The sequence below is a fragment of the Oryza glaberrima genome, chromosome 8 (genome assembly GCF_000147395.1).
Source record: "Oryza glaberrima chromosome 8, OglaRS2, whole genome shotgun sequence".
NCBI classification, from domain to species: Eukaryota; Viridiplantae; Streptophyta; class Magnoliopsida; order Poales; family Poaceae; genus Oryza; species Oryza glaberrima.
The window spans coordinates 6,950,883-6,977,849 of record NC_068333.1 but is presented as its reverse complement, the minus strand read 5'-3'; the positions used below and the strand labels follow the sequence as shown (position 1 = coordinate 6,977,849).

Here is a 26,967-nt window from a genome sequence, read left to right as displayed (position 1 = left end):
CAAATGCAAATGTACAAACCCAAAAATTAAAATCATATAAAAATGGAATGCTCTCGACATGTAGGTTCCGTTTTTTGCAAACAGATCTTTAATCTGGCACATCAATTTTTTTTCACCAAGATGTATGGAATATCACGGTATAGATTGAAACCGAGAGAAGTGATGCCTAGTATGTCGACTCAAACCGAGACGAGTGGGACTCGGATCTAGAGTCAGACTTTTTTTTTCTAAGAGGGAATCGCAATGAGGAGTTGGACTTTTATTTTTAATTTTTATCTCTATTTTTTAGGGGACCGAGTCGGACTTTTTTTTTATCGCTATTTTGTTTTTTATTTTCTTTTTTTCACACGTTTTTTTTTTCGCCCGGTTTTTTTGTATCGGACAATTTTGGTTTTTTTCCGCCCGGTTTTTTCCCTTTTTTCTAGATCAGACATATTTGGTTTTTCTTTTTTTTTTCACACTTTTTTCGCCCGGTTTTTTTTATCGGACAAACTTGGTTTTTTTTTCGTCCGGTTTTTTTGACGGATGATGGAAGCACCTCTTATTTTTTAAGTAGTAGAGATAAGTACTATTACACTGATAATCCAAAAGTTAAGTTAAAAACGTTTTTTTTCTCATATATGAGGTAGAGGTATAATTCCATCATTAAACTTGAGACTATAAATTCATCGAATTATAAATCATACAGGCAAAAAAAAAACAACTTAAAAGTCTAAGTCTAAACAAAAGAGACCCTACATGTTACCAACTTTTACAATCTAGTTTTCTATGCACATTCTTCTCAAACTGCTAAATATTGTATTTTTTTTAAAAAAATCTAAGATAATAAGTTGCTTTTAAAAATGACATTAATCCACATGCTTCTCAAACTGCTAAATATTGTATTTTTTTAAAAAAAATTCTATGATAATAAGTTGCTTTTAAAAATGACATTAATTCATTTTAAGGCTTCTACAGCTAAGACTTAATTAATCGTGTGCTAATGAGACACCCTGTTTTACTTGCACAGAAGAGTAGTTGTCAACCTTCTCTCCCGAACACATCCTAAATTTGCCCCATATCCCAAGTCTCAATTGTATCTGAACAACGAAGTAAACTGATACTTATATGTTTCTAATCCTACTCCGACATGCTAGTTTTTTTTTTCCATTATAGCACGCAAGTGTGTAACACATGCTAAAGAGACATAGATCAGTAATAAATTTATTAGTCTTTTTTCCCGATTAACGCACAAACTTAGCTACTTGTCTAACAGACGGTTAAAGAGACGAATGACAAATCCCTAGTTTAAAAGACAGAGTTCGGCAAAACCTGGTTTTACTATATTCATGTTATTTTTTCCCCGGATACATGCAAGTGCGTCTAACTCACAGTCAAAGAGAGAAGTGGAAAATCTCTATTAAAATACACATATATGTGTGTAATATTTGTGAGCACTCGGATTTACACTAAAGTTTCTAAACTAGTCCTTTCTTGAATTTTTATTACTTCGTATATATCGTCCACATAGATTTATATGTGCTTGGTTAATTTGTTTGTTTGTGGATCTTGATTTTTCATGAATTTTACATGCTGTTGTTCGCATGTTTCTGAGAACATCGATCTTCATTTGAGGTGTTTATTTAGTTTTAGAGTTTTGTTTTGTAATGTTCAAATATCATTTTTGAGATTTTGCTTGTGTACTTTAACTTTTGCTATTGCATATGTTCACCTTTTCCATTAATATACATCCTTGAAAATCCTGGATTCACCATCACACCACAAAAATGTAAGGCCAAAAACAATCTATAAATGGAGGGAATAAAACAACAAATTCCTCAATTTTCTACATGTAAATATCAATAGATTTGCTTCAAGATCCCCAAACTTTTCCTTGGAATAAAGAGTTCTACTCCGACCATTTTCAAATTGTTGTCATTCTGATTTTATTCTAAGTCAAATATTTCTACCTTTGATCAGCAATCCATAAAAAAAATATATAGTTGAACAACATCCGAATTATATATCATGAAAGTAATTCTCACGGTGAATTTAGAAAAATAAATCTTATGACCGTTAAACTATATGATTTTCTATAAACTGATGGCCAAATATATATTTGACATATGACAAAACTAGAACGACGAGTAACTTAAAATTGAGGGAGTAAAAGCGAGGCATTTTCTGATATAGTTTTCTTCTTCCAAGAAAATAGATATATAGTTTTTTTTTCCTTCCAAGAAAATAGATTTAGTCCTGGCAATTAACACGCACCACTCCTAGCTGTTGTTGCTTTCGATTCCAAAAGTCTCCACAGCAAGTAGTGGTGGTGTGAGTTGTGACGAGATAAGAGAAGTAACCTAAGCTCTCTTTACATCTACCGATGTTTTTTAGTGTCACATCGGATGTTTGACTGGATGTCGGAAGGGGTTTTTGGACACGAATGAAAAAACTAATTTCATAACTTGCCTGGAAACCGCGAGACGAATCCTTTGAGCCTAATTAATCCGTTATTAGCACATATGGGTTACTGTAGCACTTATGGCTAATCATGGACTAATTAGGCTCAAAAGATTCGTCTCGCGATTTCCCCCTAACTGTGCAGGTAGTTTTTCTTTTAATCTATATTTAATGCTACATACATGTGTCCAAAGATTCGATACGATGTTTTTGGAAAAAAAAAACTCTTTTGGGGAACTAAACCAGGCCTGAATATATTGGTCTTGTGGTCCTGTGTTATAGTGTGTGTGTGGCTCCCCAGCACAAGCCTTGGATCCTAGTCTTCTCGACCTCAGTGACAGGTCTCATTCATTTGTGATGAAACACCATCCCTTCTGGACTCTACTGTCAGTGCCGCCGTCCTTCCATCTATTCTGATTCGATGGCCGTGGATAAGCTTGATTTCTCTGTCCTTTTTTTTCCTTGTTTATTTATCTATCTGTCAACTCTCATCTCCCTTTCGGAAAGATGATTTTCACATGAACACGAGTTTGTGTGTTCAACGCTATAGATGGATAATATACCATTGTGGTTTTATTCGTGGTCGTGTGTGTTTTATCGTGTACTGATCGAAGCACAGTAATATAGCGTACGTGTAAAGTGTAATGTGTGTGTTAGCTTTCGCTTTACTGTATGAAGAAGTATTCTATGCCATTGATGTTTTTTTCACACGCAGAAATATTTTCTTCCAAGTGGAGGGGTTCTTTCAGTTTTTATTATTTATTTTTGTGAATGAAAATTTTGACTCCAACAAAATCCTTTTATTTATATAAATCTGGGGCGAAGTTGACTCCTGTTTATTCAGAGAGAGAGAGAGATAGAACGGATCAAAAGGTTAGTCTGGAATCATGTTTCTGTCATTACTAATTCTTAATTCCTCATTAATTCCTAGAAGGACACATTTGCAACATCATACTACTTAATTCAGTTTTATGCATTCCTAGAAACTTCTTTACCATCTATATTACACCCTTTGTCCCAAATTATAATGTTATATTTTTTTCACAGTCTTCAGTGATATATTTTGACTATTATTTTATTTTATGTTATTAGCATCATATGAAAATAATTTGAAATGAATATAAAACTAATGATATAACATGTATAATACTTAACATATATATAGTTAGTATGCTTATTAGTTAAAAGTTATCAAATTTGATTTTTCAGAAGATCACGCCCTGTAATTTAGAACGGAGGGAGTAATAGTCGAAAATGCGCATCAACAACTTATATGATTGGTGTGAATCCAAAAGTAGGCCAAGACATATTGGGGTATTTTTACCATTGCCTTTATGTTATTTCTGTTAGGTTAGCATGTCCATGATGCAATCCATGGGATTGGCATTGCTTGCAAGTTAACTAGGAACCCATAATTTGTGCACAAAGTTGGGGATGAATCGGTGGCACCGAACCATCACCAATGCCTACAACGAATTTCCCGGTAAATCCTAGCTAGCTAGATAGGAACAGAGTGATTACTAGAGTAGACTGTCCACCTCTCTAGTCTCTACCAAATAATAAAGAAAAAAATGAGGAGATAGTGATGGTGTAGTGGGTATATAATTCGACTCACCAAGCTTCAATTCCCGATATTGTGTGCAAATAGAGGTGGGAAGGTAATACTTCCGTTATATAAAAGTAATAAGGCATGGTAATTAAAAGAACATAATAAGAAAATAAACCTCGTTGATAACTTCATTTGGGTGGACCGGGTCAATATCTCAAATTGAAAATATGCAAAAATTCAGCAACGCCATGTCGTCACTAGTCTTGAGCCCGTACATTTGCGTTGAAACTGAACTATTTCACGTGGAATTTTCTGCTTTGTAAATTAAGAGTGGGTCTCAATTTTTGAACTTCTTATGTCAGGATTATGACTATCTTTATAAAGAAAACCAAGAGCCGTGAATTGCAGCACAACCAAATCATTGCAAAGCATGCGCTATTTCTAGCATCAGGGCTGCTATCTAGTCAACAAGCCAGCCAATTAACCTGTAGAATATCCAACCAAAGATAGGCGCCTACCATTTCTTGCGAAGTTCAGAAGATACTTCATAAAGTATATTACAACACCGACTTTCCAATATGAAAATAAACACAATATCCTCGTACATTCAGGCGTCTACTCAGCGCTATCAGCTTTTGACGTGAGCCTACCAATGCAGTCATGTCTCCTTGTGCTGCCTTTTTCAATTCAACGTGGCCTAATTTTATGGGCCTACAAGCTCACAAGCAACGTTCCTTTGTATGAATTATGCATCATTGATCATTGGAAAGAGAGAAAATTTGTTTTATATTATCTATCTTATTATTCATTTTCTTTACTTTCTTTTTACATGGAACGCGTGCACAACCACCGTGTTGCAATTTTTTATGTTTATCTTTTTTTTCATATCGGTTACATACAAAACAAACCTTGTTTTTCTTTTTTTTTTCCCAATTGCGTGGAAAACACAAAAAGCAAACACACTACACGTCTGCACATACCAGTGAGTGGCTTTTTTTAACACCATAATAGCTAAAGGTGTGGGTTAGTCGGCCTAGGTTCGAGCTTTATCACTCTCTTAATAAATTTCGATACTTTCCTATCATTCATATCTGGCATTATTTTAACAATAGGCATTTTGTTTGTTCTTTTGCTCGTACAAATGCAGGTGACGTGCATTTGCTACTATAGTTATGAGATGATTATATTTTGATAATGACTACAATTTTAAGAGAAGACCTGCATGTATAAAAAGATGTAAACAAAACTTATTTGCAGTCTATCATTAAGAGGATAATGGGCTAAGAGTATTCATTTTTGCAAGTACGCAGACACACAGTTTGAGATGCTGTGACATGAATACACTGTTTTCACTGTTTGATTTCTTGATAATAATACTGACAGTATCACTAAAATTATCTTTAATCTAATCCATAAAGTTCGCTTGCTCCCATGGCATTTTTCCACTGATCAAATCCTAATCGGAACAAAAAAAAAATTCCTCAATAAACCAAGCCAAAATATTGCAAACTTTTAGTACTACCCAACACCGATTCAGATTGGGTGACATAGGGTAGACATGTCACAAGGTGACAGCGTAGATCTCAGCCCTCCAAAACAAATTCAACGGCTGAGATTCGTCTACGTCATCACGATTTAAAATTTAACTATAGTAAAATTTTAACTCCTGAAATTTTACTCCCAGTAAATTTTTTACTCCTACGAGTTAAATTTTAACTCGTGATGATGTGAACGAATCTCAACCGCTGGATTTATTTTGGAGGGTTGAGATCTATGCTATGTCACCTCGTGACATGTCTACCCTATATCATCCAATCTGAATCCCAATTTGACTAGGCTAGACAGATATCCTCTCCACTCCCTGCAAGCGGGGCCCATGGTCAGACGACTGGTACTGTGAAGTGGGCCCCACGACCCCAGCTTGGTGCGGGCCACCGTCCACCGTCCATCTTTCCTGGCCCGGCTACCATCCAAGCGTTTGCAGTGGATTCTTCCCCTGCTTACCTTTTTCTCATCCTTCCAAAATTCCATGGGATCCACCTTGGGAATCCAAGGCCATAAAAGGCCACAGGACCAACCACACACAGCTAATTTCTACTCTCATTTTTTTTTCCTGGAGTTTGTAGGCACAACAAATTAAGATTTTATGCCAAGAGAATATTTTTATAAAAATACTAATAAAACAAGGCTGCATATATGTGTTTTTTTTACTACTACTAGATTTTTTTGTGCTTGAAAAAGGTGAGGAAATGTTGCCAAGGTCATTGCCTTATCTTCCAGGGGAATAGCTTAAAACCGTGTGTGAACGCCTATATCTTTATGGTTGAGAAGTTCTCAAAGAATCTGCCCGCGTATATAGAAATAAAAGTGCAAGACTCGTCATTTTCACGCTATTTTGTTCCAAATCTATTTGATGTTGAACCACTCCTTGGGTTCTATATCTTGTGAGCTAGCGATGGATACTTTTTCTTCATTTCCTTTTTATAAATTTGTATTCATTATCTAGTACTATAAGATATATGTATCTTTTAAGTAAGTACACATTTGCATGCATTTATTAATTTGAACTACTTCTATTTTTAAAGATAAATCCAAGTCTAAAACAATTAAAATATGATGGAATATTACCTACATCCCTAAAGACTCTTCCTTTTCCCTTTAATATGAGATGTTAATAGCTAGATGAGACTTAAGTCATATTCCTCTAAACCTGCCTACCGAATCTTGATATTGTAGAGTAGGGCAGCCAGGAATATATGGCAACTATCCACAATAGTGTTGCTGATGGTGATGGAGATTGTAAAATCTTACCTTACCTACAGAGATCATGATTTTTTTAGACTTGGAAAGAAGAAGATAAAAAGTTAGTGGTGTATAAAAACAAGCTATACAAATTGAAAGAAAAAAGTGCATATATCTATATCTAACTGGTCTAATTTACTCGAGAAAAATGTGAGGATTCGAATGAACATCTTTACAAAGAGAATGCTCCAATTGTGATCACATCAAATGCAATGTGAAATAACTTTAGTTTCGGCATAAATGAGAAAAGGGGTTCGATAACGAAGAATGATATATGTATTCAGAGCGCATTTACACTCTCATGGAAACACCAATGTAGCAACCTATGATGAATATTATAATCATGTGAATAAGCTTAACATAGTTTTAAAAAATTAAATTATAAGAGAAAAAAATGCCACATTGGTGTTTACTGTTACTATTGTTACCATGGATCCACCACCATAGGATGCGTGGGCTCGTCAGTGGATCATCAAAATGAGACCCTCACTTTACATTTTTTTCTCTTATAATTTATTTTTTTTCAAACTATGTTAAGCTTATTTACATGATTATTCAAATGAATTATACACATTTTTTTTTCATATTTTGGAAAATACATTTTTCTAAAAAATATATTACTAGAGCAACTTGTTTTAAGATAGTACTCCAAGTTGTTAAGCTTATTCCAAAACCATGTAAATAATCCGTGACAATAATAATCCGTTTGGCAATCCAAATCAAACGGCGCATATAGGGGTTGTTTGGTTGATGGCTAAGTTTACCATACCTCAGTTTGCCACAAGTGTGTTATGCCACACAAAGTGAGGCTAGCAATTTGTTAGCCACAAGTGTGGCTAAGTTTGGCAAGAATTTGAGTTTATGACGCATAGGCCCAATGACTAGTAAAGTGATGCATGACATAAGTATGACAACCAACCAAACAATATAATAACAAATTGTGACATGCCTAAGATTTGGCATGGTAACCTTTGAGAGCCAACCAAACAGCCCCATAATACATCGCAACAAATCAAATGAAAATACAACTCACTTTTTGCAGCAAACCCCCTCACGATCACCTAAATTTCGAAAAGATCCTCAAAGCCCCAACCCTTCTTCTCCATCGCGTCGCCTATAAATACCCCCCTCGCCTTCCTCCCACTTCTTCCGCCATTCCCCTCTCCTCCTCCTCTTCTTCTCCACCGAATAAACCCCCGCAAAAAGGTGGTGAGTTCGAGAGAGAGAGAGAGAGTGGAAGGCTAGGGTTAGGGTTAGGGTTTCCTCCTCGCCGCCGTCGCGTGGCGCGATGGCCGCCCCGCCGCCTTCCTCCCCGTCGCCGCCGCCGGCGGCGGCGGCTGCGGCGACGCAGCAGACGCAGCCGCAGCCGCAGCCGCAGACGCCGTTCTACGAGCTCGTCAAGGGAAACTCCGGCCTCGAGAAGGTCCTTCTCCGCGGCACGCGCGGCTTCTCCGCTGAGGTATCCGATCCGTTCTCCCCCGCCAACCCCAACCCAACCCTCGCCTCTGTGCCTCTGTCTCTCCTTCCGTTTGTGGTGTGTGTGTGTGTGGGGGGGGGGGGGGGGGCGATTCGTGCGGATTCGGGCGCCATTACCGCAGATCCGGCGGGAATTCGGCTGATCCGCGTCCGGGGGCTTGGGGCGAATTCGTAAGAGGGCTCGTAGTTTTCCGGCGCGCTATTTCGTCTCGGTGGGGATGGTTTGGTGGCGCATTTGCACGATCCGCCGCTCGCGGACTTGTAATCTAGCTGGTTGAGATGTTAACTGCTTAGTTTCGCGTAATCTCAATGGGATGATGGCGCGATGTGCGATCGCAGTAGGGACGGCCTTCATGATGTGTCCGGTCGCCATTGATGTTTCTTGGAAATTCGTTAGGCGTGCGTTTGCAATGTGTGAAATGCTGCAATCTTATTCTGAAGATTGTATGAAGGTGGTATTGTGGGGATTGTTAAGCGACGGATGCCCTGTTTACAAACCTGCGTGCCGACATAGGAATTTGCTTATCATCGATATAATTTGACAAGGACAAGGGATTCTTGTGTTACCCTGTTCTGTTTCTAGGTCGCCTTGTACAGGGATCGGATTTGTGGTCCATGTATGTTTTTTAGCCCTTGTATGTAGAAATCATATTTTAGATGGAAGACATTCTTTCTGACAAATTTGGATGTATCCTCTGTTTTGGTACTGTTTTGTACATTATTGCTTATGTTTCTTATGGTTGTCATTTCGATGTAGCTATTTTTTAGTAGAAGCTAATTCCAAATAGTTCATCAAATTGTATAATGCTCAGTAGAGGAGCCTCTTGTGCTGTTCAGCCATTTAAGCTTTTGGTTTAGGTTTTTGGTACAAGGAGTGGATGGAATTGTTAATCTCCCTTTTATATGTCATAGTGTCATACAGAGTCTAGTCCATCATTTCAATATATTCAGATAATTTTCATCTTCTGAACCCTGTAAAATCATCATTATGTACCAGTTTTGTATCTCTCTTTTTACATATGTAACTCTGCAGTTGTGTTGATCTCCGAATTGCTGTAGTAGTGCCTCATCTCTGTGTACACAAGCGAAGTGAAACACATGTTGAAATTTTTGTCTTTGCTGTCATGCTCCCCTGGATGGGTCCACATTGCCCATATCAAAGTGAACTTCATTCTGTGATTTTTCTTATCTTATTTGTTCTTACCTGTTGCACTATTTTCAAAACAGAAAATTTATGCCCTGTTTATGCCCTGAATTTACATGAAAATATACTATAATAGCCAAAAATAAAATATTTTGCCATGATGAGTAATGACTAGTTCTCCATTTTCTCAGGTCTATCTTTATGGAGCTCAAGTAACCTCATGGAAGAATGACCATGCGGAGGAGTTGCTTTTTGTCAGCAGTAAGGTGCACAGTCATTTTCTAAAGGATCTTATCGCCAACAGTTGTATGACCAAATTATGTCAATGAATGATCTCTGTATTTCATAGCTCACCCTTGTTTTGCCTCTCCCCTGTAAGGCTGAAATATCTGCATTATTTTTTTTAGCAAAATATTTTTACCTCATTGCTGCACGCCATTAGTTTTTTTCTTCTGTTGTCACCTCTTATGGACTATTGGAAGATTAATTAAACAAATCGATCCCTTTTTTTCCTGAAATATTACTAGTTGCCTGTTTCTAGTTCTCTGATGTTGCTTTGCTGGCCATATGTTCGAATCATCATATCTTTTGAAAGTAATATATTCTTTTGTAGGCTATTTTCAAACCTCCAAAAGCCATTCGTGGTGGGATACCCATTTGCTTCCCCCAAGTAAGGCAACCTTTACCTATAATGACTTCATGATAAAATTGTCTGCTCAAATCACCAAAACACAACTTACAAATGCAGTTTGGAACACATGGAAATCTTGAACAACATGGATTTGCAAGGAACCGATTATGGACTATTGATGATAATCCACCACCTTTACCAGTAAACCCTGCTATTAAATCTTTTGTTGATCTGATTCTGAGGCCTTCTGATGAGGATTTAAAGATCTGGCCTCACAGGTTTGTGTTATAATATTTAAATTGACAATTGATTGTTTATTTTATTCCGTTTAGTCATGCAATGTGTTGAAGGTACCTGATTCTGTTCTTGGCCTATTCATTGTTTACAGTTTTGAGTTCCGCTTGAGAGTTGCTCTTGGTCCTAATGGGGATTTAAGTCTCACTTCTCGAATTAGGAATACCAACACTGATGGAAGATCTTTCTCTTACACATTTGCATATCACACATACTTCTCTGTCTCTGACATCAGGTATGTGTTTCATGATGTTTTATCTTCTCCACTTTATTTTTGTAGTGTTTTGACCTCTGTAATGATCTGTTCCAATTGTTGATATAGTACTTGATGTGCTGGAAACTTAAATACTTTTGTACCATGGATGGGTTTTACTGTGTTATGTATGTCAGTCAAACAGTGATCTCATGTGGATTTTTTTCATCTGTATTTGGTATCTTTTTTGTGAGAAGCATAGAAAAAAAATCTTAGTTCCTTGTTGATATCACACATTAGAAATGCCACACATGGAACATTATAGTAGAAAGTAATCATTGTGGTATTGTGTTATACTGTCATGTTGTTGCATTACTCCCTGTATATGATTAATTCATGCCCAGATATCATTCAGTTCAAGAATTTGTTTGAACTAACTATCGGGTTGCAAAGAACTTCATACTATTGATAACAGGGTAGATTGCTGATTTGGGTCTATCCAATGGCTCCAAGTGCATGATTGTTTTTCCTTTTCTTTTGGGTTAGAAACATTTGCATGCAAGTATTCGCTATCATGTTCCTTGGCCTTTTTATCAGTGAAGTGCGTGTTGAAGGGCTGGAAACAATGGACTACCTTGACAATTTGAAGGGAAAGGAGCGTTTTACAGAGCAAGGGGATGCTATTGTATTTGAATCAGAGGTAAGTCTAGTACTGTTAAATGTCCACATTTTGTGTTAAATAACTAATATTTCAAGCTTCTTACCTATAATTTTCTATGTCAAGATTGATAAGGTATACCTTGCTGCACCTTCAAAAATTGCAATTATTGATCATGAAAAGAAAAGAACATTTGTCTTGACAAAAGAAGGACTTCCAGATGCTGGTAAGCTTGATCTGATGGCAAATCTTTTATGTTGACCTAGCTATTTTTCGCTATTTGTGTTATTTCATCTAGTTATTGCTGCTGTTTCTGCTGTAGTTGTTTGGAACCCTTGGGACAAGAAGGCAAAAGCTATGCAAGATTTTGGAGATGGAGAATACAAACACATGCTTTGTGTGGAGCCTGCAGCTGTTGAGAAGCCTATTACTCTGAAGCCAGGTGAAGAGTGGAAAGGAAGACTTGCACTCTCAGCTGTTCCTTCCAGTTACTGTAGTGGGCAGTTAGATCCGTTGAAGGTCCTTCAAGGTTGAGAATTCTCATTTCTGCGTCTTGTACAGGTGATGTTTTGCTCTAGTTTGCAACGTTACCTGGATGAGTCCTAAGGCTAATTTTGCTCTTGTGGATCCATTGCATTACTTGTGAAATTTTGTTGTTGGTTAGATGCTATATACCTTGGTTGAGTTCCCGTAAAAGAATTAGTGGGTGATGAAAAAGTTGAACTTTCCGGTACTACTATTTGAGATGCCTATGATAGATGCTCGCTCCGGTACTTTCTAATGGGTGTTTGAAAATTCTGATAGGAAAGGATTGGTTGTTAATGCCGAAAGTGTGTTTGGTTAGGAGCAATTGGTTGAGTTGACTGCTTCCTGAAAGGTTTGTTTAGATGAAGGGGACAGCTCCTTTTGTGATTGCGGATTTGTGGTGGTTCTTGTTTGCCTCAATGGATAAATAATGTTTTCTTGTGTTTGGCTGCTTTGGCATTAGCATATTAGAGATTGAACTAAATATAAAAAAATCTACGCTTCTAAATTGTAAGCTTTACTAAATATGGTATGCAATTAAAACGTACACTCTTCGTTTTTTGTCTAATAACCACCTAGCTCCACTCGTACCGTCACCGTTACTGCTACATGTTGTGATTGGAAAATTTTATCTGTATGAGGTGGCAATGCTTTTAATGTTTGGTTGCTTTGGCATTAGCATGAAAGGGATTGAACTAAATGTAAAAAAAAAATCTACGCTTCTAAATTGTAAGCATTACTAAATATGGTATGCAATTAAAACGTACGTTGCTTGTTTAATAACTGCCTACTCGTGCCGTCACCATCTGCTATGGCTGTTGTGATCGGCAAATTTTATCTGTATGAGGTGGCAATGCTTTTAATTTGCTTAGTTTTTTTGAGTGCTCCCCCTTATGGTCAACACTTAACACATGCCCATTAATACGATGTTTTGAACCGATTTCTCTTCATTACTAATAATTAATATGATGTTTTGAACCCATTTCTCTTCATTACTAATAAATGAATGGTTTGGTTTTCTGCAGGAGCACCTCATTGCCCTTAATATTTGATGCTGGGCTGGCGCGCGACCTTTTCTTTCTTTGCCATTTTAAATCCCCCGTGCTTCGTTCTTTTTTTGTACCTAGAAGTGAGTAGTAGGGTACCTCCGAATAACAGACCGTGCCACCTGCTTCGACCCTAGAGCGGATCATCTCCTTGGTGAATGAATTCGACCAGTGGACACAAGCCATTCGTGCCCTGGTAGTTTGATATGATTCATCGTCCATATTCCAGGAAATATTCGCCATGCTGCATAAGGTCCGTAGCATTCTCAGTTAATCTGTAGCTATGATCATTGGGAGCATTTGAGTTACACTGGCTTGCCACTGTGCTTCAAAGCCTAGTTCTTTGCCTCCTTGTGCAAACGCCTCTAAAGAATGATGTCAGGTGCAGCTAGTAGTAATATGTTGTCAATACATGAGAATTGAGTATCGACTGTTTTGAGTCGCCTTGGGTAAGGCCCAGTTTGGATCAAAGCATATTTTGCATGAGTTCATGAGATTGTTGCGTTCCAAACGGGTTCGTCCAACTGGCTGGAGGAGGAAGCATGTGCCATCTGTCATTTGAAAGTTATTCTCAATGGAACTAAGGTATTTTTAGTGGAAAAAATGAATTCATACGCTTCTGTTGAGTGGATAATTAATTAGCCTATGAAATTTCAACCCATTCGTCAACTCCAAGCTTCTTGGGTTGACATCTCAGTTCGTCCAGTGAAAAGAGGCGTCAGTGGATGTCACGGAGAAAGAGAGCTTCAGGCCAGCTGGCACGTTCATATGCTGCCCAGGAAAGAGAGCAAAACCGTGAAAGCTGAAGATCATCACATAAATCTTCTAAGCACTTCACATGAAAGGAAAAATTGATAAAAGATGTTATGGTGCCAAACTTCTGTGGAAGTCAAATTCAACCCTTAACTTCAGAAATATAAAATATTGATTCTAGCCTTTCGAAATACAGAACATCATGTTATCGCCAATTTAAAAATTGAATTAGATCTATAATTTCAACAATAAAAAGACTCCAATTGGGGAACATTACATCATAAAATAATTACTTGCTATATGCTACTCCCTCCGTACTTGTAAATGAAGTCGTTTAGGACAATGTTTGAGTCAAACTTTGGGAATATAAATCATAAATAACTCTTAAGTTGTTGAGTTTAAAAATATAAAAATTATATGAATATATTTGTCTTGAAAAATACTTTCATAAAAGTATACATATATCACTTTTCAATAAATATTTTTATAGAAACAATAAGTCAAAGTTGTGTTTTGGAGACCGTGTCGCTTTCCTAAACGACTTCCTTTATGAGTACGGAGGGAGTATATTTTAAAATAGTGACATGTTGGGGAAGCGCGTGGTAGTAGAGTTATGGTTGTATGACTTCACTCATCAGAGTTAGAATCCTGGTGCTTATGAATATAAATTATGTACACACAAATGGGATTTTAGTGCAGTCAAATAGGATTTTAGTGCAAATTCAGTGATCATGGATGTAATGATGGTTGCAAAATAGAAATTTAGTGAGATTAAGGATGTACTACTCTTTTTCCATCTCTTTGAGCGTACATGCACTCCATCCTACTCTTGCCCATACGAGGAAAACATCTTGTGTGAATTCTATGTTAGACTCATTCCAATGTATTAGTTGATACCTACGGTTTGCTGCAGGATATATATGTTTAAATAATGCAAAAATGATATGGAGATAATAATTTAACATTGCTTGCATATTGAGTTCTAAAAATGCAATAAAATTGTAAATGATATGTCATGTTTGCATGATATTTAAAATATTCTAGATAATAATTGCTAGTGTGTGGTGACGTGACACACTTGCATGTGATTTAAAATACAACCAGTTGCTTCATCCTCCTTCCTTCACCAACTTTATACCAGTCAGCACATCCTCCTCCCTCTCCTCAACTCCTTGACCATCATCCCTAACACCGACGATATCCACTATCCTCTTTTCACACTTCATACACCGGATCTAAAGCATATCCTCATCCTCCCTCCCTTCATACACCGGATCTAAAGTATATCCTCCTCCCTCCCTCTCTTCAACTCCTTGACCATCATCCCTAACACCGACGACATCCCCTATCCTCTTTTCTCACTTCACACACTAAATCTAAAGCATGAGAGAGTCCTCTTTTCTCACTTCATACACTGGATCTAAAGCATGAGAGAGTCGCTGGAGAGGGCATGTATGTTGTGATGTGTGAGGAGAAGGAAAGGGAGGCGTCAAGGCTGAAGGGGACTTGGAAGAGTGTGCCCCTCATCGCCTGGCTGACTGGCAAGCCACCTATCGTTGCCTTATCTCTTCTCCCTTACTCTCCTCAATGCCTCCATACTCCTATTATTGCTATGATCGGTGGGGGCAACGAGCTGAGGGTTGCCGCTGCTTCGTTCCCTTGCAGCGTGGGAGATCAAACATGGGGGAGGCAGGAAGTGGGGATCAGATCCATCGGAACAGAATTCCATGCTCTCGCAATCCTTATATTTTTAGCCATTAGTTTCTGGGACAAGTCCATTTTACACCCTCGAACTCTTATACTTGTCTAAAATACACCCCCGAACTACAAAACCGGGTATAATACACCCTTGAACTGTCAATACCGGACACTTAACCCCCCGGGCTATTTTTACCGTGGTTTTTGCCACGTCAGCACACAAGGTAATATGGGCCAAGCCGCCAAGCCCATACTATGTTCGTTCTTCTCTCCCTCCCCTGTTCGTTCTTCTCTTCCTCACGACCGTTGGCGGCGGCAGCGACAGCGACGGCTGCGGTGGCGGCGCGGAGCTGCGAGGGCGGTGACCGCTGCGAGGGCAGAGCTACGGCGGCGGCTCCCCGTTCCACACGTGGCCGCCACCAGCTTGCGACCGGCTGAGGCGTCGAGTCTCCTCCGTGCGAGGGGCCTGTGCGGCTCCCTCCTCCAGCCGCGCCACCTCTGCTCCTCTGTTGCGCCGGTAGCAGCCGCAAAGCCCGGGGCCGCCGGTAAGCCTCTAGGCCCCGCTCCTCCTTCCCCTCGCGTGCATGGTGCTGAACCGCTGATATGTGCGATGATATTTGCAAGGACGACCGGGGAGGCCGGAGGCAGCTGCGGCGTCGGTGGAAGAGCTCGCGAAATCTCTGCAGGAGGTGGAGGTGTTCGATCTGAGAGGAAAGGCGGTTCCCGTTGTTGGTCTGTGGAAGGACATGAATTTTTTGTCGTGCTTTGGAAGATTGATTGTGTTTGAGACAATTGATGCTGGTTGTTTGCAGGTGTGTGCTGTGCCGTAAGAGGGCCGAACTTCTTGTGGCTAAGAAGGTTAGTTTACTGCTAAGCAGGTTAGTTTAGTGGCCGATTCCTCTATGCGAATTTCGAGGAACAAAGGAAATACATCAAATGCTCAAAGTGATGCATTCTTCTACTCTCTTTTTTTCAATCTACCAGGTTCCATTTACAAAAACATAAAATGTTTTCATTTTCAAACTTCGCAGCTCCGCTCCGCCACCGCCAACGGTTGTGAGGAAGAGAAGAACGAACAGGGTGTTGGTATTTCTTAATGATATTACTAGAAATATAATTCCCAGCAATGGCACAGAAATACTCATGGTATATTATGGTTACAGAGTTCATCCGCAAGCGCACGAATATATCATTGTAGCATTTCACCCGAGAGTATTCCAAGGGTATTGTATTTATTTTATCCCGTGGGAAGATCATGTAGAGAGAACTCAACTAATAATTTATATATTACTTATGATAATCATATTCTAAGCAGGGGTTAAGATAATCCAAGGGTAGAGTGACACACAAGCATTACTACTCATTCTCATAATATATTATCTGAGCTAAGTGGAAAGAAAAGAGAAAGAAAATCTATTCCTATACTTCTAATATACATAGTATACATATACATTCTAGTTAACAGATATACTAGCTAATACCCTCTATCTGATGCTCTCCTGGTACTTCGAGAAGCCATCCCTGACTGCCGAGTTCCTTACGACATCCCGTCATGACCATATAACCGGGGCTAAATACGGAGGAATACCCTCCATAGGGAATTAACTTAGGATTATATACCGGCGCGGAGGAATACTCGTACTGAGCTGTCACCATCAGCGGCCCACCTCTCATCCGCAATATATAACCCTAAATAATGATATCCCGTAATCTAGACACAACGTCTAAACTACCAGATACTACTCTAATATCATCGTCATGACATAGAGTAATTGCATAAGCAAACATTATACCCGCACCAAAGCATCTCCCAGATAAGCTAGCTGTATATTCAATATAACATGAACATAATGTAAAGTAGGTATTCATATACTTGGAAAGTATTTCAATACCATAAATATATTTAGAAGAGTATTCTAATAAAAGTACAAAGCTTACAAAAGAGAAGAGAAAAGCTACTAGAGCCATACCCGAACTCTTTCGAAGGCTTCCGGACTCCTGATTTCTACTCTATTCCTATTCCACCAGCTAGATATTACTAGACTAAACTTGAGAGGAATCAGAGAGCTATTGCTTGAGGTGTGTGAGTGAAGTGAGGATGAGAGCTCCTTTATAGCCTCCCAATGACAGTTATGACGGTTGGAATGGTCGGTAATACCCTCCAACCGTCATTGGGGAGCAATCTCAGCCGTCCAGGGGAACCCTGAATCAAACGGAGCTGCTTGGGGTTCGGCCGAACCTGGGGCCAGCCCAATCCTGCCCAATTTCGGCTGGCAGCCTCCTCTGTTGCTTCTCTTCATAGACTTGTGAATTTTGGCCTGATTCGTCGTGTCAATTCTGAGTTCTTGGCCCATTCATACATAAGTCTGGTTCTCGACATCGTCCGATTGATTTATCGTCTAAGTTGATGTCGATTCTCCTCCACTTTATTGTCATTCTCTGCAAAAGGTTAGTATACCTAATACTAGTGGAATATTATTATTCTAACAGATATATGCATTGCAAGCATCACTAGTTCTCCTCTATTTTGGTAATATTGACGGTCGAAACTGATCGATAACGACCGTCAACACAGGGGAGGGAGAGAAGAACGAACAGAGTATGGGCTTGGCCCATATTACTTTGTGTGCTGACGTGGCGAGGGCTGACGTAGCGTCCGACGTGGCAAAAACCACGGTAAAACACAATCCGAGGGGGTTAAGTGTTCGGTATTGACAGTTTGAGGGTGTATTATACCCGGTTTTGTAGTTCGGGGGTGTATTTTACAGAAGCATAAGAGTTTGAGGGCGTAAAATGGACTTTTCCCTTAGTTTTTTCCCCATGCACATCTGTTCTAGACTTAAAATTTTGGTAGATGGTGGCTGCTTATCACAACATTGTTGTATTTTTCTTTTCAGAGATTGTATATTAATTTTACTGGTATTTGAGGATTGAGAAGCAAGCGATGCGTATAATTTGAACTCTGACTCAATAGAGATCGCCATATCAATAACGAATAATGTGGACTTCAAATTGCTGTATAGAATGGGTTGTCTGTTCAATAACAAAAAAATTTTCTACCTTGATTTATTTCCTGCTACTTTTCTTTGCCCACGCTGCATTGTGTGGAGTGAGAGCAAGAACAGTTCTGGACATTTGAGCAACAAGTTGAATCTAAACAAAGAATATAATGAAAATCTATGTAAACAAAATGAATCTGCATCTTGTTCAATTCTCTCAAGTACACTAATGTTTCGTAGCAGAACCGACGGATTTGCAGATGGGGCACCAATTCTTTTGCCGAAGCCATTGTTGGATGCAAGCAAGATGATAGTAATGCTTGCACGCCATCTCGGCCACCTCCTCGGCAGGTAAATATTCCTCCTGAAAAGATAAGCAGGAGAAGGAACATGTCCACATGTCATCATCAGATTATCTTTTCAAGTACTAAGAAGTTTCTTCAGCAAATCCAGTGCCTGAATTTATGTTTGATTGATTGGTACATCAGAGTTTTCAGTACAGTATATTAGTCATTCATCTCGAAATTAAATAACAGAAATGTTCTTGGCCCAAATTTTCATGACATTTTAGACTAGTGTACTATATAGTAGTATTATATCATCTGATTGACTTATAATGGTTTGTATGTTAAAATATATTTAGCATCGACAGTAAGGATATAAAACTCATTATTCCTTTTCTTTTGCTGCATGTCTTAGAAGAAGTGTTGACAGTAAGGAATTAAGGATATCATAAATAACCAGAGCAACTCACATATCATCAAACTATAGATCATTCTAATGATGCAATGCTAGTAAATGAACATACCTGGCATATTATGCATTTGATATCACCATCTTCATGACTTGTTGAAGCTGAGGGCACATAGTGGATTCTCTTCAGACAATTTGACAGTTCATCCTCTGAAAGGCCAGTGCTCACGGTACCAATTGTTTCCCCTAGAGCAAGCAATTCCTAGAATGCCACACAACCAACATCAAACAAACGGAAAGGAATAAATTCCAAACAAAAGGTTCTTGGGGCTAAAATGTTTACATGAATAAATATGGACTTTAGTACCAGCTCTCTTAGAACTGAATAATAGATATACCTCATAAGACATGTCGTCGATGTCCATTCTCATTCCTCTATGCCTATCACTGGAAGCATCCTGCAAGACAATAAAGAATTAAACTCTATGTTTCAAAGTGGTCAGCAACAAAATGCAATAGGATTGCATTTCCTCAGCATCGGTACATTCTTTTCTTGACATAATAATCAATACATTCTCAGAACATCTACAGGGTGGATACTGCAAATCCATTATGGAAGTAACAATGGAAAGGCGTACCTCATCACTTTCATCCACACCGAAGCGCCAGTATTCAGTGGAGTCATTCAAACTGTTTTCCAAATGAGATACTGGTTCTTCTTGATTTCTGCTTCTATGTCTCAACAAGCTTTGAGAAACAAACCTACCGGTAGGTCCTTGCAAATCAGCTCTCCTATGCACATTTGCTCCAGAATTTCCACCACTATCACTACGCATTCTGGCATTGCTTCCATTTGTGCCTCCATCCTTCCTTGTCTTTGGAACTGATCGATGCAATGGTCTTGAAATTGATCTACTACTACTACTCAAGGAACCTGCACTAGATGTGTTTGATGATGATGGGCTACTCCCTCCACTCAATGAGCGCTTCCTCGACGAATTTACTCTTTCTTTCAAATGGTCCAGAAGATCCTGTCCAGCAGTTTCTCTTCTAGGTCTGTTGCCGGTTTCGCTACAGGTGCCGGCTGCATTCCTCCTGCTGCCATAAGCCATTCTTCCTTGAGGTAACAGCCTGTTGGATCCACTGACAAGTTGTGATCTCTGAGGAATCACTGCTTCTTTGGTTGGCCTGCGCATTTTCTTCTCTTTGTCGCGGAAAAGCTTACTGCTACAGCCAGTGCGCGTACAGCAAGCGGTCGCTTTGTGGCGCGGGCTATCTTCCCTATATACAAGGATTGAGCCCCCTTTGGTCAATAGAAGGCCACCAACTGTTCTCCTCCCCATGGTTTCGTCCATATTCAACTGAAAAAGAAAGGGAGCAAGCTCAAGTTTGAGAGATGAATAAGTCATCATCAACTAGGTCAACAGAATATCACAATTGGACCGAGGGCATAATTAACATGTTAAAATCAAACAAAGCTTTAGGTGATACAAAACAATGAAGTGCTCCCTTATAATTCGCAAACAACTAAAGTGGGAAGAGATCTCCGCAAATAATTTGCAGAATAAGTATTTTTCTACTGTCCAAAACTTTGCAGCATCAGCAGGTCAGAACAAGATAATGGATGAAACTAAGAATTTGCCACCAATCAAAATCAAGTATAATGCAGACCACATATGGTGACAATCATGAAAACAACGGTTCTTGAAATTAAGAATCAACAAAAAAAACACACACATATGAACCGATAAAACCAGACCTGCTCATCATGAAAGCACAACCAAAGATGACATCGACATCTGTGCAGATACAGTTATGGGCAATGTGACCAAAACAAACAGCATTGTCAGAAGACAACTTCAGTTAGGTGATCCTACATACTTACAAATTAACTCTACATATAGATTAGGTCTTGAGGTGCTTCTTACAACCATAAGGCTTATGCAAGGATGAAAAGCCTTTTATCATTCTACCGGACAAAAAAAAAATAAAAAGAAAGGAAAAGTTACTGGTAGTCTACTACTGCCCCCTTTCTAGCTGAGATCATTGCCTTTTGCTGAAAGGTGAATCCACTCATACCCACACTACCACGCCAAGCCACCATTGAATCAAGACATGAAACATGATCCTTAAAAGTATACGCCACTATTAGCCTAGAATCAAATGGCATTCATCATCTTGCAATTGCAAATGAAAAAAACGTGACAGACAGTACTACTTGGAGTAATTACTGAATATCGAAGATTTAAAGACAGTATTAATTAATCGAGGAAAACTAAAATGATGGTCAAACAGAGTAGTAAGTGATGCTCGCAGTAACAGAAGATAAAAACTAATCAAGCCAAAAAAAAAAAAAGCGGGGGAAAAAAGCAGAAGTGCCAAGATGGTAAAGTATTCTAGGATACGAACCAAAACAGATTAAACGGTTTTCCCTTAACTCCTACGATTTGCAGAAGCCAAGAACAATCAAAGATTTGGTAGGCAAGCAATTCCATAATTGTGCATCGCGATCGTACGGTCGTAGTACTGCGTGGTGGATGAACAAATACGCAAGAAACGAAGAGAGAGAGAGAGGAATCAATTGATTGATCGATCGATCGAAACGCCCGCCCTAATCGGGCATCTTTTCTCACGCCCCAAGAATCGCCCGCACGATACCAACAAACCTCAAAAGAGGCAGAGCCAAAAACAATGTTTCTTGTCGTTTAACTCCCTAAAGCATTATCCAAGAAACAAACAAAAAGAAATCGTTCGTACGTACGTATAATCTGACTTGTTCTCGCAAGAAAATTACAATTAAATTGGTTCCGCAATCTCGTCCTCCGATGAACAAGAACAACCTATCTATCTATCTATATCTGCCTGATCAATCACCTCCGTATCGAAACAAACACGGACAGGGATTAATTGATTCGGAAAGGCAGTCACAGCCAGGAGGAGAACCAAATCAAAATCAATCAATCAAACCCACCAAGAAACCACAAGAACACCATCAAAACGGCAGACAAAGATTCATTCAAACAAGGAGATAGAGCAGAAATCGGAGAGATAATCTGAGAGAAAAATACCCTCCCAATCTTCTTCCTCCTCTTCCTCTGCTGCGTGCTCCAGCTAGAAGGGTAGAGAGAGAGAGAGAGAGCCGAACAACTCAACTCGATGAGAGAGGAGGTCTCAAACCCTCAACAATGTCTCGTGCGCTTGGCTTCCTCGTCTCCTCCTCCTCCCTCCGCCATGGCCAAGAAGAAGAAATAAAAGAAGAGATCGAGAGAGAGAGAGAGAGAGAGAGAGAAAAAACAAACGCAGTCGGAGACGATGATGAGGTGGCGGTGGGCCCGACGTGGCAGATCATCCTGGCCGTCCGATGGGCCGCGGCGGATGGGATCCGACGGCCCGGGACGAGGTCCGGCACGTGGGCCCGGTCCACGTAGGCGGTCGAGTCGGACGCGCGTGGCGCTGAGCTCGTATCGGGATACCTGAGACGGGGCTAGCGGGAGAGGCTGACGGGTGGGCCCCATAGGTTGGGCCCCCACCCTCCGGGCCCACTTCCGATGTGGATACCGTAAGCGGGGCTAGCGGGAGAGGCTGACGTGTGGGCCCGGATGGTGGGCCTCCCGCCCTCCGGCCCCACTTTCTGGTTTGCATGGTGGGGTAGTTGGAAGGTGCACGCGGCGCGGCCGCCACGTCGTCGCGTGGAAAATTCGTTCGCCAAATTCTTTGCGAATTATTTTTCTCCTCCCGTGAATTTTTTGCGAAAAATCATTCCGCAAAAAATTTGACGACTCCTATAATCAAATTTCATGTTAGTATATACTGTATATAGATGCTATTTTCGATCATTTAAAAGAAAACACGACGATAGTTTTCTTTTTCCCCTTCAATAATTATAGTGCATTAGTGTGCCACATGACTGTTAATTTCTTTGATATTCCCTATGAGATTTCGGATATAGCTTTTAATATCGAATGGAGAAAATATATTCTATACCACTGAATTTGTTTGAGTTCAACAATTTACTATCGACATTGTAATATACCGACGACTTTATTAATTGTTTTACAATACACTATTGGATCACCATTGGATTGGTCCTTTATTTTAAAAATGCCTAAACTACTCTTAGAAACATACTCCATCCGTTTCAAAATATTTGATACCGTTGACTTTTTAGTACATATTTGACCGTTCGTCTTATTAAAAAAATTTGTGAAATATGTAAAACTATATGTGTACATGAAAATATATTTAACAATGAATCAAATGATATGAAAAAAATAAATAATTACTTAAATTTTTTGAATAAGACGAATGGTCAAATACGTACTAAAAAAGTCAACGGTGTCAAACATTTTGAAACGGAGGGAGTACAAGATTAACAATTGATTTATCTCATTAGAAGTTTCAAAATAGTATGAAAACTTTTATGTGGCCTGGCCTTCTTATACAACATGGAAATTTGTATAGAAGTTTCAAGATTTTTACATTTCTATTTTTTGTAAAAAAAATATAACTTATCTGTATTACGCTACATAAGATATTTTTGTGCTATGATATCTTGTATAAGCAAATTCTCTCTCATATAACACATAAAAATATATTTTTTCTAAAAACTAAACATACCAAAAAAAACTTAAAAATTGTATAAAAACTTCCATGTTGTGTAAGGAGGCCACGTAAAAAATTTCATATTTTTTTGAAACTTCTAATGAGATAAATCAATTGTTAATCTTGTATGCCTATAAGAATATTTTGGGTATTTTTGAAAAGAAGGCCCAACTCAATGGGATATTGTGAAATAATTGATAAAGTCGCCGGTATATTATATAAAGAGATAATGTCGATGGCAAATCGTTGAACTCAAATAAACTATTGGTATGGAATAGATTCTCTCCGAATAGATACTAACCAACCGTGCTTTTCTTATAGTTGTGAACGAAGGTACTAGTACATTATCAAGGGTTTTTTTTTAGACAAATGAACTCATTGTTTTTTGACAGGTTGTATAAATTCATTTGTGGAAAAAAAAAAGAGAGCTGGTTTTACACATCTTAGGGCCACTTATTTTATTCCCACAATACCTGTGTGAACTGCGCTACATGCCGGTCATGTCTCATGTTTTTTTCTTGACATGCAGGACATTTTTTTTCATTCTGAAGACGACTGCATAGCACGGTAGTTTTGATCTTTATATCGTCAATGCAAAAAATATATATACAGTTAATATTGGTAAAGGCCCAAACAATTAGCTTCTCTTTTCTCTACAGATCATTACCGCTTTGTGGTTGAGTCAAAACATACATACATATAGTAGATAACACTTTCTATCGGGTTAATCACATTCACATCATTACTAGTGTTAGCAAAAACTATTGTATTTAAATATATAACACGGTTGATTTTAATTTTTTAAAACTTTGACAAATAATAAACTATCAAATATTTGGTCCGAAAACATAAAAAATATATTGGCATCTTTTTCTTTATAAGTACTTTTATAATATAATATTTCTGTTAGATATTAAAAGAGTATGTTATAATATGTTTTAGAGTAAAGTGTACGGACGGTCCTTAAATTTGTAGGGGTGCGTCATTTAGGTCCCTAAACTCTCAAAATGCATATCCAAGTCTCAGAACTTGTCATATTGTGTTATCTAGGTCCCAAATCGCCACAGCCCCTTCAGAATCCTACGTGGCATTGATGTGGCATGCCACACGGACATGACGTGGCATTATTTTGGCTGACAAATGGTACCCATTTAATTTTTTCCCTTTTCTTTTCTTTTTTCCTCTTTCTTCTCCTTTCTCTATGACCCGTGCAGAAGAAAGGAAAAAAACAGAATGAGAAAAAAAAGAATGAGAAGAAAACGAAAAAGAAAAAGAAAAGAAGAAGAAAAAAAAAAGAAAAGGACATGTCACGTGCATGTGGCATTGCCACATCAGTGCCACGTAGGATCTTAAAGGAGATGTATCAATTTGGGACCTAGATGATACACTTTAACAAGTTCTAGGATCTGGATATGCATTTTAAGAGTTTAGGAACCTATATGACACAACCCTACAAGTTTAAGGACCGCCAATGCTTACTCTATATTTTACTTAACGCCGAATTAATTCCGTTATGAAATCTGAGTAAAGCCCTGTGAAAAAATGAGCCGAATCATTTGTACTTTGTAAGGTTTCTTGTTGTATTCTGCTGTCAAGCGAAACTTATTTTGGTATGTCATGATACAAAAGTGAAAGTACGCGTTGATCTTACTGTGAAGGGAATCAAAGACCATTTTACTTGATGGAGAAAATAATTTACTTATAATACATTATGTGAACTGTGATGGATGGCACAAAACAAAAGTGTTGATAGGTTGCTGCTTTTCAATCAGAACATAATCCTTAGGAGATAAGAGGACCAAGTAGAAGAATCAAGAACCAACTTTTCCTTGACCATAGACCTAATTGGACCTCTCAAATTTCTCATCACCTTTTCTTTGACCGCTCAATTCCCATTTCAACAATTAATCAACAAGCTAGGTGATATCATGTGATGTTGAGTGCCTTGTCAACTGCAACTACTACTGGAGTTGGGTATGAATCCACACAAGCCAAGAAGCTGATCTCAAATCAATGCCACTTGTGATGCACGAGGAATGCTTTTGTTTTCCTCCCTTCTTTATTTTTTCTTTTGGTCAATGAGTCAGTTATGGCCGTTTGTGAAACTTTCCATTGGCTCCATTTGGGCCTCCTGCAAATTTCCATGCTCTGAAATTAATTAATAATTGCTTTTGTAAGACTAAACATAATTAATTAACATAGATGAGGATCATACCGTAGTACTGATGGTGATTTGGGAGTAGACCAGATAGCAAAGATGAACATGGCTACAAGCACCCGTAGTTTCTGACCTGAACTTTGAAATTCAGTTGGATTAGTTAATACAGTATTTGGGTAGGTTTCTTTCTCTTGTATATCTCTATTCTATTGGAGTATATATGAGTGATATTTCTCTGTTTTCTCTTTCTTCCTTTTCCATTTTAATTTATTTGTGTTCTGTTCTTTTCCTTTGGTGGCACTACTAATTAATAAAGACAAAGGTACTTTGAAAAGATACGGAGTGTATATTTTTTTTCAAGGAGTGGTTATAGGTTATTTTATTTTATTACAATTAAAAGTGTCACGCCAGTAAAATTGGAACAATTTTGAAACATGAAGTGTATCTATTTTTTTAAGGAGTTCTTATTGGTCCATTTATTTTATTACAATTGAAAATGCCATGTCTGCAAAGTTGGAACAAATTTGAGCATCTTGCATGGTTACACACACAGGACACATATGTATAACCAAAGAAGAATAGTACTAGATTGACTACATGTCTAAGAATATGTCAATCTCACATGGGATGTTTTCATGGTGCTTGCTGCTTGGTGAAGGCAATAGTGGTACCTTCACTTTAAAGAAATTGTGGCCGTAATTAGCTGCACAGTAACTATCACTTGCCTTAGCAACAGTTTGGTCAGGACACAAATGATGGCAAAAACTGCAGCAGAATCAATTAAACTACAGCATGACAAGTGGAGCTTCTACTATGTATGTCATGAAAAAGACAAGGGAAAGTTTCTGCTGCTATGATCATCTTCAAATGCCCTGCTCTGAGAAGGGACAAGCACAGAAGGGACTTGCATAGAGTTTTTAACCCTTCTTCAGAGCTGTCATGGAAGATTTTGCATTTTGAGAAGATAAAAGAAATCCCTCTTGAAATTTAAAACACTGCTAATCTGTTTATTTTGAATGAAAAACTCTGTTAAACTTTGTTCTGGGATATCCTTATGAGGATGAAATTACAAAACAATTTTTTTATCTGGGCCCAACTAGGAGTATTATGGGCCTGTAAATACTAGACAAAGTTTTCGGAATGCATATAGTACTTACTTTTCGGAATGCTAAAATTAAGTTCAAAGCACAAAACCCTCTCAAGAAGAAATTAACAATGTACAAATGCATTTTTAGATTAATCCATGTAGCTGACAAAATATCTAACTTGATTTTTTTTCTATGGCTTTTTCTTCTAATGTTTTGTAA

At 38.5% G+C, this 26,967-nt stretch overlaps 2 protein-coding genes across 4 annotated transcripts; one reads left to right on the top strand and one right to left on the bottom strand.

The window, feature by feature from the left end:
- The first annotated feature begins 7,948 nt into the window (after window positions 1–7,948).
- On the top strand, window positions 7,949–13,251 carry LOC127782323 (putative glucose-6-phosphate 1-epimerase). The gene is made up of 9 exons (XM_052309480.1): window positions 7,949–8,249; window positions 9,602–9,676; window positions 10,024–10,080; window positions 10,159–10,319; window positions 10,430–10,570; window positions 11,126–11,228; window positions 11,313–11,412; window positions 11,509–11,747; window positions 12,737–13,251. Exons 1-8 carry the CDS (start codon window positions 8,079–8,081, stop codon window positions 11,718–11,720), a joined length of 1,020 nt encoding a protein of 339 aa, XP_052165440.1. The 5' UTR covers window positions 7,949–8,078; the 3' UTR covers window positions 11,721–11,747; window positions 12,737–13,251.
- Window positions 13,252–18,197: 4,946 nt separating this feature from the next.
- Window positions 18,198–22,140, bottom strand: LOC127781508 (probable E3 ubiquitin-protein ligase RHG1A). 3 transcript variants are annotated; one of them, XM_052308466.1, is made up of 5 exons: window positions 21,969–22,140; window positions 19,539–20,261; window positions 19,299–19,358; window positions 19,016–19,162; window positions 18,198–18,571 (listed from the first exon to the last, which is right to left on the bottom strand). In XM_052308466.1, the coding sequence occupies exons 2-5, from the start codon at window positions 20,253–20,255 to the stop codon at window positions 18,434–18,436; spliced, it is 1,062 nt and encodes a 353-aa protein (XP_052164426.1). In that variant the 5' UTR covers window positions 20,256–20,261; window positions 21,969–22,140; the 3' UTR covers window positions 18,198–18,433. The 3 variants fall into 3 exon arrangements, with proteins under 3 accessions (XP_052164426.1, XP_052164428.1, XP_052164427.1); XM_052308468.1 differs by having other exon boundaries at window positions 22,054–22,140; XM_052308467.1 differs by lacking the exon at window positions 21,969–22,140 and adding an exon at window positions 20,660–21,054.
- Window positions 22,141–26,967: the final 4,827 nt, after the last annotated feature.

What these genes read in the sequence shown, in the direction of transcription:
- LOC127782323 (XM_052309480.1), top strand. Translation starts at nt 8,079, where the DNA reads ATGGCCGCCCCGCCGCCTTCCTCCCCGTCGCCGCCGCCGGCGGCGGCG. An exon ending in TGCTTTTTGTCAGCAGTAAG is followed by an intron (nt 9,677 to 10,023) that starts GTGCACAGTCAT and finishes ATTCTTTTGTAG; the next exon opens with GCTATTTTCAAACCTCCAAA. An exon ending in AGAAGGACTTCCAGATGCTG is followed by an intron (nt 11,413 to 11,508) that starts GTAAGCTTGATC and finishes TTTCTGCTGTAG; the next exon opens with TTGTTTGGAACCCTTGGGAC.
- LOC127781508 (XM_052308466.1), bottom strand. Translation starts at nt 20,255, where the DNA reads ATGGACGAAACCATGGGGAGGAGAACAGTTGGTGGCCTTCTATTGACC. An exon ending in GTGTGGATGAAAGTGATGAG is followed by an intron (nt 19,359 to 19,538) that starts GTACGCCTTTCC and finishes ATTGTCTTGCAG; the next exon opens with GATGCTTCCAGTGATAGGCA. An exon ending in TCGACGACATGTCTTATGAG is followed by an intron (nt 19,163 to 19,298) that starts GTATATCTATTA and finishes GTGGCATTCTAG; the next exon opens with GAATTGCTTGCTCTAGGGGA.